This window comes from Lissotriton vulgaris, chromosome 7 (genome assembly GCF_964263255.1).
Source record: "Lissotriton vulgaris chromosome 7, aLisVul1.2, whole genome shotgun sequence".
Taxonomy (NCBI): domain Eukaryota; kingdom Metazoa; phylum Chordata; class Amphibia; order Caudata; family Salamandridae; genus Lissotriton; species Lissotriton vulgaris.
The window spans coordinates 1,642,842,105-1,642,854,349 of record NC_141695.1 but is presented as its reverse complement, the minus strand read 5'-3'; the positions used below and the strand labels follow the sequence as shown (position 1 = coordinate 1,642,854,349).

Below are 12,245 nucleotides of genomic sequence, written 5' to 3'. Positions count from 1 at the left end.
AACTTAAGGACCGAAAAGCTTTACATGGGCCAATCCCAACAATGGATCAAAGAAATGTGAAATGGTGATAGAATCAGTATGTGGTATTATGCATTATGTACATTAAGTGACCAGTCTAAGATCATAATAAGGGGAGTGAAGAGTCTGTGAGAGAGAAAAGGGGGCGTGGCTTAGCGCCCGACGAGGATGGCGGTGTCGGCGTGTGCGCTCCGCTTAAACCGGGAGAAACAAGCGGTTCGCGATCTCCTTCATGTCGGATAACGGAGGATTAAGTCACCGGAAGGCGTCAGGTATGCCGTGAGGCCCTTCTGCTGCCCCTTACAGCTGTCTCTGCCGTTTTTCGCCACAGCACTCTACGGTCGCGGCTCTCCAACGGCCGCCATCTTGTGCTCGGATGTCGTCTCCTCAGCGCACAGCATGTCTCCTCATTTGACGATCCCCTCATGAAGCCTGCAACTCTCCTTTTTGCATGTGATGGGCCAAAACCTATTCATTATTGAATCTCTCTGCCTGCCAATCGTTACTCCTCCATTTTTCATGTGTGCTGCTTCCATTCTCTTCAGCTTTTCAGTTCAGGCGGCCATCTTGTGACTCCTCATATCTCTCCCCAGGATTTATCTCCTGTGGTTGCTGCTCTTATCAATCTTCCTCAATACGCAAGAGACTTTCTTTCTATCTTCTTAGCTCTTACCACTGTCTGGCGATTCCAGAATTCGTAGAGGTCCTCTGTGTGCGCTGCGGTTGGATCCACATGGGCAAACTCGTGCCGGACTGCGTCACTAAAGCCTCAAAGCACGTCTTCATTAAGAACTCCAAGGTGTTTTCAGCATTAGCTCATTCAGAAGCATCTCAAGCACCTTCTGTCCATACAACGCAGTCTAAGATGGAGCACCCTACGCAGCCCTCAGGGAAAAACACCACCAAAAGGTTAAAAAAGGACCCCCCTCAACGTCTAATTCTGCCTCGACCTTATCTATGGAACTGTTGTTGGAAGAGATAAGAGCCCTTCGCCCCTTTATGGAAGAAACCAATGCCAAATTACAGGTTTTAACTGATAATTGGTCACAGATGGACGCGAGAGTCACGTCAGTGGAACGCAATGTCTCCTCTCTTCAGGAGTCCTCTGCCAAGGTCTCTCACATGCAAACGCAGATTTCATCCCTCCAGAAGCAGGTGGAGGACCTTGAAAATCGAAATAGGATCAATAATTTACGCATTTACGGCCTAGTGGAGGGCTGTGAGGGGAATGAACCCATTGCTTTCTTCAAGTCCTTCCTACCTAAACTCTTATGCATGCCAGAAGACACCGTGCTCAACATACAGCGGGCTCACAGACTTGGCCGAGCCTCCTCCCCTAACTCTACTTCTTCAAGACCAAGAGGCGTCATTATGTATTTCCTAGAATACACTGACCTCCTAAAAGTTCTTTCAGCGGCCAGAACCTCTCCCCGTCCAACTTGGTCGGGGTCCTCCCTGTTTTTTGCGAAAGACTACGCCAGGTCCACAGCTAACCGACGCAAGGCCTTCCTGGACATGAGACCTGACCTTCGTTCTATTGGTGCCAGATATGGTCTTTTCCACCCGTGTCTCTTTAAAGTTACCTACAACAACAAAACGACAACATATGAGGATCCCGCCCGTCTTCGGAGCTTCTTGAATTCCTGCCAAGCTGCTGACATGGATCTCTCTGGTCCCTCCTCCTCCTTCCCTCCATGACTCTTATAAGCTGCTGATGTTTCCTCAGGTTTAATCTCTTTCTCAGCTTCTCAAGTTTAACAGTTGTACTTTTTCCTTTTGTACACTTTTGTACGGGTTCTTATTTCCCCTTGTTTGTTCTTTCCTTGTTTGATATCTTAGATTGTGTGCTCATTGGTTTAGTCTTCTTTTGTTATCCTCATGTTTTCACAGATCATGCATCGCGTTCAGTTTCGTCATCCCGGTTGGGAAGTTCGCTGACCCTGGACACCCTGCCTCCTCCTGTTGGCTCTACCTCCCAAACCCTTCTTCTTTCTCGTTCGATCCTCTCCCTCATTGTGCTCCCTCATCTCCCCCCCCCGTAAGTATATTTTCCTTCCCTATTTACTATGTATGATTTTTATCTCGTTCCATCTTCTCCTCTTGTAGGCATGTCATTTTCTCGTCTCCTCCTCCTGTGCCTTCTTTTGTTCGGTCCTTCTCCTCTTCCCATGTTTTTTCCCTTTATTTGTTCATAGGTGTTGATCTTATTTGCTCAGTTCTTGTTCTTTTTCTTGTTTTCACATTTCTCACTCTGGTGCTCTCTTTCCTTTTTTTCACTCATGATATGCTTCCTTTCTCCATTTTTCAATTCAACCAATTTAGCTATAAATATTTTCTTCATCTCTTCTCATGGGTTTCCTCTCTGATTTTGCTCATGGTGTTTATTACACTTTATTTTATACAGTATGTCATTGAAAGTAATTTCTTGGAATGTTAGGGGTATTAATTCTCCAATCAAACGACAGAGGATTCTTTCTCACCTTGCTAATTGAATGTTGATCTAGCATTTTTACAGGAAACTCACCTTTCTGACAAAGAATCTGCAAAACTTAAAAGAGGTTGGGTTGGTGAGGTTTATTATTCTCAAGGTGATGGTAAGTGTAATGGGGTAGCAATTCTGCTGCAAGTCCCTCTCTCATTCTCTCCTCTCCCAGGAATCGGATAATGAGGGCAGGTGGACGCACGTCAGACTATCTCTTAGAGGTGTTCCAATCTCTCTTCTTAACGTCTATGCTCCCACTGGAGGTAATCCTCTTTTTTGGACTGAATTTTCTCACCACATCACTCGTTTTGTTCATAATAATTTCATCCTAGCCGGCGATTGCAACCAACCCCTTGATCCTTTCATTGACAGAAATTCTGATCTCTCATATATTCCTAATAAAACTCAAAAATCCTTTGCTCAAGCTATCTCCCAACACAGGCTCATTGACGCTTGGAGACTTTGCAACCCAACGTTAAAGGAATTTTTCTTTTTACTCTCCTTCTCACCATTCTCAATCACGGATTAATTATATTTTTGTTACTCACAATATCGCTCAAACCCTCACTAATGCCGAAATTGGTCCAATTTTATTATCAGATCACGCCCCTGTCCTAATCAATTTTGACATATTTCCTAAAACTGTTGGACCCAAAAGATGGTGTTTCAATAATACTCTCCTCTCCGACCCCAAATTCACTACCTCATTTACCACCTTTTTTGATGAGTTTTTTATATTCAACGATACCCCTTCCATTCCAAAACATACTATCTGGGATGCCTTTAAAGCTGCAGCAAGAGATTTTATTATTGGTGATGTGGCAAAGAAACGCAAAGCTGATCGTAAATTTACTGGGGATCTCCTCCGAGACATTAAGAGATTGGAACACGCCTATTTTACCTCCCATTCGCAAGATAGCCTGACTGCTCTTGTCGCCGCCAAAATAAAATTTAACGAGAAATCAACAGAGGATGCCTGATTGTATTTGTTGAAATCCAGTGCTAAGTTTTATGGGGGAAGAAACAAAGCTGGGAAAATTCTAGCTAATTATTTGAAAGTCAAGCATAATAAGTTGAATATTGAATCTATATATGATACTAATTCTGATCTTAAGCACAAGGACGCTGATATTCTAACCGAATTCTCCCTTTTTTACAAAACCCTCTACTCCTCTGAAACTCAGCCTTCCCCTCAATCTCTAGCACACTTATTTTCTACTATTCAAAAACCTGCACATTTCCCTCTTGACCTTTCTCACCTGGGATCTGACATTTCCCAGACAGAATTGCTCACTGCACTTCGGCATCTCAAATTGAACAAAGCTCCCGGCCCTGATGGCTTCACGGTTAAATTCTACCTTCATTTCTCAAAACTACTTATTCCAAAACTTCACTCTCTCATAGATACATTTGCTACCCTTGGTAGTTCCTCAGGTTCCTTCTCCGACGCTCACATTTGCTTGATGCCCAAAGAAGGAAAGGATGCCAAATACTGTAAGAATTATAGGCCTATTTCCTTGGTGAATATCAACTACAAAATATTCGCTAAATCGCTGGCAGCACGATTGGACCTTTTACTTCCAGACCTCTTAGGTGAGGAGCAGTCTGGTTTTGTGAAAGGTCAATATATCACTGATAATACCAGACTCTTGTTTAACATATTATCGAAATCCCCACGTTTACAACAACCCCTTGCAGCGATCGCCCTAGATGCCGAGAAAGCTTTCGATAGGGTTGAATGGTCCTACCTCTTTTATACTCTCGAATGGTTTGGTTTCGGTCCCAGGTTTAGTTCCCTGATCTCCCTCTTATATTCTAGCCCCCGTGCAGCAGTATGTGCTAATGGCATTGTTTCCTCCTTCTTTGATCTTGGTAGAGGCTTTCGCCTAGGTTGTCCATTGTCCCCTTTCCTTTTTAACTTGGCCTTGGAGCCTTTTTTATCTAAACTCCGTCAGAACCCTAATATCCATGGCTTTCAAGCTGATTTCGCCCATATCAAACTTGCTGCCTATGTGGATGATATCTTACTCTTCATCTCAAATCCCACTGACTCAATTCCCGCTTTCTTGGAGGAAGTGCTGAATTATTCCCCGATATCTGGTTACAAACTTAACAATGATAAGTGTGAGATTTTGCCCTTAACGAAGTTTACTTTTAAACCGGATGTCAGCGCCTCCAATTTCACTTGGAACCCCTCACACATCAAGTACTTGGGCCTGCATATTACCCCCTCTATTCCAGATACCATTTCCCTTTGCCTCAATAAATGTATTAAAAAAATATCAGATCTAACAACCAGATGGCACCCTCTCTATTTATCCTGATGGGGTCGCCTTGACACAATCAAGATGATGCTGTCCCCCATAATTCTTTACACAACTTACAACATTCCATTGCTCATCCCTTGTAAATTTTTTAGGAAAATTAATTTGATTCTATCTTTCTTTTTATGGAATAACAAGAACTCTAGAATGTCCCTTGCTAGACTAATCCGCCCCACGTCAGAAGGCGGGGTCAACTTCCCAGACTTTCAGGCTTATCAAAAGCTTTTCTGCTGCGACAGGCTTCCTTCTGGTTACAAGATCCCACCTCTCCTTGTCCTCTATGGGCCATGGTTGAACACCTTTTCCTCTATCCTTTCTCTTTTGCTGAATACATTTCATTTTCACGCAATCCCTCTTCACTTCCTACTCCCATTCATAAATTCACCATCAAGCTCCTTTTATCCTCTAGTCCTCCTCCACCTTCTACTATCTCTTGACTTCCTCAGCTCCACCATTTGGCACAATGCACATCTCTTAATTCACAATAAACCCTTTTACTGGAAATCCTGGAGGCAAAAAGGACAAATTTGGGTATCACAACTATTTTCATACTCTACCTTCTTACCTTTCTCAGCTCTATGTTCCTCCTTTAATCTACCTTCTTATTTTGCCCATAAATATCTTCTGCTCTAGGAAACGGTGATGGCAACTTTCACCCGACTTTCGCAGACACAGACTTTCTCTACCCCCCCCCCCCCCCCCACCTCTGTTTCACGACTTCACTCCTTCCTGCGTATAGCCTCCAAAGCCTCTATTTACAAGTACCTCCACATTAAAGAGCCTATTAGACCCAAGTCTAAGGTAGAGGAGCAGTGGGAGCACGACTTTACTGCATCGTGGCCGACATCTTTATGGGACAAGATATGGACTAAAATTCGCAAATCATCTAGAGCAGCGTCCTTGACGCAATCTTTGTTCTTCATATATAATAGACTCCTTCTTACACCCTCAACTCTTAATAAGCGGTTTTCCGTCCCTCCAGACGTATGCTGGTTGTGTTCCTCTCCAAATGCCTACCTGTTTCATATGCTGTTCCTTTGCAAACCTGTTCATGACTTCTGGATCCAGGTGTGGGCTCAAATTAATGTAATTTTCCACACTTGCATCCCCTTCTCTTGCACTCACATCTTCCGAGGAAGCCTCTCTCCCTGTTGGGAAGGTACTGATCTTAATGTTCGCATTGTTTACCTGTTAGCTTTTGCGTTTCAACAGATTACTGTCAATTGGAAAACTTAATCTAACATCTCCTTCAAAGCATGGTGGTATAAAGTGTGTCACAATCATAGGCTAGATACCACTTTTGTCTTCCCTATTCATATGACGAAACGTGTGGATTTATGGCTTCCTGTTACGTTGTATCTTGATAAATGTTCTCATTGTTCATTTTGTCTACAGCCTACACAACAAGAAGTTACCAAACCCCCTTGAATACCCCTTGCATTCCCGCTCTCCTTCCTTATCATCTGTTATGTATATGCTCTTGCCTGACCATGTTTGGTAACCACTATATCTCTTATGTTTAACCTTAAAGCCCATGATTAGCTTTTGTTATTGATTTTGCAGCACTGTTTTACTTGATTGTTATTACTCTCTCTTTCCCTTTCCTTCAATCACCTTTGCATTGCCCATGTATTATGTATTGACACCTTATTTTCTTATCAATAAAATTATTTTCAAACTTAAAAAAAGTTAAAAGAAAACAATGTAGGCAGTCTTTCTCTGGCACTGCACCTGAAACGTGCGAACGCAATCTCACAAACCCGAAGACTTCCGCCATTTCAGGAAAGACTTGAAACCTTCTGGTTGACAGGCAGATTTTTTCAGCTCATGGTTGTGAACCCAGAGTTCTCGAGTATCAGAAATGCTGTAGAAACATTGAGTCTTAGGAATTTCTTGGGAACCGGACCAGCCACTACTGACTGACAGCCCACAAGGCCGAAAGTAATGTTGTTCAATCTCTGTCATCTAGCAGTTTTATCTTCTGCCAGTGTTTACTGGTGGGTGCATTTCTGCTTTAAGACCGACACAGATTCATTATAGTAATCTTTTTATTTGGGGACAGGAAGAAATGTTTTGCCTTTTTGCTTCTTTGGCCTGAAGACGACGGGAGCAGCAAGCAGGTTTCTTCATACTCCTTTGGAAACCACTAGTGACTTGCCCAGCTGCAAGCAGAAAATGATCACTTGCCATCTCTTAGGAATCGGAATCTGGAAGGCTGCTATAAAAGAGTAGATATTTACCACACCCACTTGAAGTACGATTGGATGAAACGTTCCGCCATTCACCCCTCTTCAAGGTTTCTTAGACGCCTGGTATAATGGGTGCTTCATTTGGCGGGCCTCCACCATTCATTCTGTAAAATTACAATAGAACCTTTAAAGAGCTTTCTCACACGGAGGTTGCTTCAGTTTATGGACCATCAAATGTCGTGGTTTTTTTTTGATGTAGAAGATGAGGTTTCAAATGAATAAATCCTAATAAGAAGGTATAGATTGAATTGTGCAAAATAGTTTTAAGTTGGAGGAACATGGTGATGATGGTATGAGAATTCACAGCTCTTCTGGAGTACTATTTGTTAAGATGTAAGCGCTTTATGAACTTCTAAAATAAAATTCAATTTATTTTCAGCCACAAAAAAAAAAAAAAAAAAAAGAGTCTGTGAGAAAGTAGCTATTCTAAACCTGCAGTACTCTAAGATAGTTTTAAGAATACTGAGGTCAAGGCTAGTAAGATGCTTTTGGCCATTTTTTGTACGAAACCATTTGGACCAGAGTTTGACAAAATCATACTTAAATAGTACTCACAGTGCTTACAACTCTCCAGAAGGCCAATGGGGTAAAAGAAGTGAAACAGCAAAGAAAAGTCTCCAAAGGGGAGCTGTACTATCTTTGGATAATTTATTTCTTTAAATGTAAAATATTTGGTGAAAGGGAAACTTTCCCAATTTAGTTCAAGGGACTCATTAATTATTCTAACTCCATTACAGAGTGTTTCGGAGTAAGTCCAATTGAGTGTTTTAGCATATGGCTACTGTGCTGAGGGTTAAGCAAAAGACTAGAACTGGAACTCTGCACCTCTGCCAATTCAAAGGGAGTCACATTGTCACTATGCCTACTGGTAGCACGCTAGAGTGCCTGGATTATTTCTTCTTTATATAATGTCTAGCATTTGAGGACATAGCAAAAATAGAATATTATACAATGAGTAAGTGTTAACTTGGAGAAACAAGCAGGAATAACATTTGCAAAACCATAGATCTACCGTCTTTCTCCAGGAGCAACTGACCTATTAAATTATACAGCTTTTATGATTGCAATTGGATATTTTGAACAACAAAAGTAAATGTATGTGCTAAGTATTGTATATCTTTACTCATGTGAAAATGGGCAAATACACTCCTGATGTAATTTTGAAGAATCCATCTTGAAGAGAAACTAGCTTCACCCTAAACCTACTTCCTCACCCTTATACAAACTTTAATAGCTAACATTCCAAACCTTACCCTATGAGTAATAGTAAATGTTCACATGTCCTCACACAAGCCCAATCTTCATCCAGTCCTCAGCTACAACCCTAATTCTACAATGCTGAATCCATTAAAATGTGTTTCAAATTTTTTATAGGGTTTTCCTCATTATTATTCAAAAGAAAAAAAAACATTTCATATTCACTTGACTTCGTTTTTATTCATAGGGGATTTCTTCACAAACCTTTGCTTTCACATGATACCTACAAAATATGGATTCTTACCTCAATCTGCATTTTTAGATGCGTTTTAAAGTTAGAAAGAAGAGTGAGAAAAATTGCAAGTGAGAGTTCAAAGACATCAGGCACTGAAGAGACTCCATTCTTTGATAATGCAACACAGAGGTATTGCTTGATTGCAGTGATAAACATTTCATGTGTTCTGAAGACTGGACCAGCATTCTGCAATACTGACAGTAGAAGCTGCAAGGAGACTATTTTGGAACGCAGTTCATGGGACCTGGGAAACAGATGAATGTAGAGAATTACTGAAGACAAACAAAACTACCCTTTTCACAATTTTGACAAATAAATTACGCTAGGATTAGAAAAATAACAGCCCCATGCCACAAAATATACTAATAATGCAAGTATTCATAGTTGCACAATGACAAAGCTTTGCAAAATCCAGTTTAAAGGCAAGTAAAATCAGAAAGAAGGAAATATGAGCTCCAAATAAGGGCGGGCAGAACAACTACTTGGCACCCTTGATGTCAGATCAACACTAAATAAATTCACATTTGTTTTTCGCATGCTTTTACTGCACAACCTATGACACTGATTGTTGCATAAACATCTGCATAGTTAAGTCTGGCTAAGAGTAAACATTAACCACAACACTCAATATCCCATGAAAAATTGTATTAGCTTAAAAAATAGGTCTGCAGTTTTCCAACACACAGAGCAAAATAAATGTAAAATTGTAACATCAATTTCTACAATGATTATATAAAATAAAGAACGAAATATGACTGACAGTAACATTATAATTTCTATTTGAGCACACTTACTCTCCACAGAAAATGTGCATCAGTTTATTTGGGGGTGAAGATATTTACTAGAAAGACATCTGTACAGTTTATATATTTTCCTCCTCGGATTTAGAACTAGTATCACAAATTCGTAAACCATAGGTTAGTGCGGGTTGGGGAGAGGTAACATGCAAATTACAGGAAAACACACTGCAAGCAAAATGAACTTTGTAATGCAGGATGTCAATTCTTGCATCAGTATGGAATCTAGAGTTTAATTGTGCTCCATCTGAACCCAGTATCGGAAAGGGAGTCGTATGGGCACACAAATGTAAATAAACAACACGTCGGATCCATTCTATGTCACTAGCCAACTATTTGTCTTAATACAACTCTAGAGAATCTGGTCTTTGAAGAGGTGAAGAGTCAGCAAATATAAATGAAAAGAAGAATTCAGAGAAGAGACTGCTAGTTATATGATAATGATTGCTGGGAGACAAATGCAACAACAAATAGTGAGATGAAATGCTAATTTAATGACATGTGGGAGTTAGTACCCATTACATGTAATCCTTCTGCAACCTAGCCTACAGGAAAACTGTACTCTGGGACAAGATAATTAGGGGCAACAAATCTGAGTCCTAGTAAGGTACACAGGGGGCGTTAAAAAAATAGGTTTGCATGCTTTCTACTTGAAGCAAAACTCGTTTAGGATAAAGAACCATCCAACTTATGGTAACAAACTATGAACTTTAACCACGAACCAATGGTTTCATCCATGACTAAAGGCCTTAATCTGACTCCAACCCATGGGTCCTAAAACACTTGAGCTTTAGTCCAGACAAAATATTGGATATTGCACTGGCCTTAACATACTGCTTGAGGGCTAACACCAAGTTCCATTTTAAAATGTTTAACCATCTACTGGAGTCTTGAAGTCTTATTGAGTCACTATCTTTATGTCACAAAGATCAACTACCGATCTGTGTAGTCTGGCACCCTATTGCCGTAAGCCAGTATACCTTAGCTCAAAGCACAAGTTTGATATCTTAGAAGTCAATCACAAACTAACACCAGTTTGTGGCTTTCACATTTGCTGTGAAATGGTGTTGGTGGTATAGGTGGCACATACATTATTGGGGCTGCGGGCTCTCAGGAGTGATAGGCAATATGTAATACAGCACAGTGATGTTGTATCAGGAGTCGTGATATAACAGCAGTTGTGTCGGCTGTACTTCTGAATCAAATAAAATTATCAAATTCGGAACAAAGCCAAATAAAATCCAAGAAGCAGAGACCAGAGATTGTGTATAAACTGTAACTTAAACCCTGGTGCCTCCAGGACTATATTGGTTATGATTAGTAAACAATTCTCAGCAAATGTTTTTATGAAACCATTTTAAATTTGTTTTGAAACATTTTGAAACCTGTTTACAGTACTGCCCATGTTAAAGTTAGAATCTGCTCTCAATTCAGTATGCGAAAGTTCCAGAAAGTTAAAGGTTTGCATGCATAAATGTGCTTCAATGCATATAATATAATGTATTTATTCTCACTATGGGGTGATCTTCATTAAGCATGAGTAGTGCCATTCTTCTACCACCAAGGAAAAGCACTTACATCTGCCTCTCAGAGAAACGGACTCACATGCTTCAGAGTGAGAAAATGGCTGGAATAGGTACATTTACACCTATATATTCTCCTCTAAATCTGCAAATCCAATAAATCTGTCATGTATGCAAATTATTTTTGTAATTGTACTTTATGAACGCTGAATAGCACCAATACAGATTCTGTGACCAAGAAAGCAGAAGTTCCATTCTCAAACTGTTTTTTCTAAACAACAAGGCGAGGAAAATGTCTGAATTGTTTCCTTTGTCATGTATCAAGATTAACTATTTGGTTATGAAAGTACTGATTTAGTGACTAATTAGATAGGTAAATTACAGATGAACACAACTTGCATCCACAGAGTACATTTTGTTACATGAATAGGTCTTGAGCAAACAATCACTTCACACTTACTTGGGATCAGGAGGCCCTTCACCAAGAGGTTTCATTGAGAGTTTACACAGTGATCGAAACACAAGAAAAGCATCCTTCTGCAAAATGTGTGCAAATTTTGCCACGTGATTGCCACGTCCAGGATCCGATTCCTAACATAAGTCGGAAAGAAAGTTGTCAATTTCATTTAAAACCATGACACTATTACAAATCAGACAACACCAAAGAACAAAAAAGAAATATTAAATGGAGTTACTGTGTACAAACCCAATGTTTAACGAATGCAGACATTGCAAAATATAATGATGAGATATATATATATATATATTTAGCATTCCTAGAATGGCCCAAAAATAATCTGTAGATATTTGGCACAAAACAAGAAGGGCAGTTTCGCTCAAAGAATGAATGTTATCGGAACATTATGTCCAAGATCAACAGTGATGTCATTAAATTAGTGACTGAAGAAACACTTTCAAATTAAAGAACAGGAGTTTTGGAAGGGACAAAATGGATTGATACTCTAAATATCCCTGCTACGCCACAATAAGCATTGATGTATTAGCATTCTAGTGAGTTGCTTGGTGATCCTGGCATAGAGGCTGTTCCCAAGTCCAACTTGCTGGTGACTAGGGTGTGAGTGACAATTTGTCTAGTGTTTCCTGGGAGCGATTTAAGATCTTCCTCAGCATTTGCAGGGAGTGGAAGCGGGATGCAGTGACAGAGTTGACTTGTGCGATCATGTCCAGTTTTGTGTTGATGGTCATGCTGAGGTTCCTGGCATGGGTTCTGGGTGTAGGTGTGGGTGTGGGCCTGAGTTCGGCCGGCCACCAGTCAAAGTCCCATGATGAGGTGTTCTTGCCAAAGATAACTATTTCTGTCTTGTCGGTGTTGATCTTGAAACAGTTGGCTTTCATCCAG

At 40.5% G+C, this 12,245-nt stretch overlaps 1 protein-coding gene across 1 annotated transcript in view; it reads right to left on the bottom strand.

Annotated features, from left to right (window-relative positions):
- Positions 1-12,245, bottom strand: part of ARFGEF2 (ARF guanine nucleotide exchange factor 2) — a 548,111-nt gene that overhangs the window by 326,270 nt on the left and 209,596 nt on the right. The window contains exons 9-10 of the mRNA XM_086932618.1: positions 11,346-11,476; positions 8,575-8,809 (exon numbers count right to left, since the gene is read on the bottom strand). Coding sequence (XP_086788744.1) covers positions 8,575-8,809; positions 11,346-11,476 — 366 coding nt within the window. The remainder of the gene's footprint in view (positions 1-8,574; positions 8,810-11,345; positions 11,477-12,245) is intronic.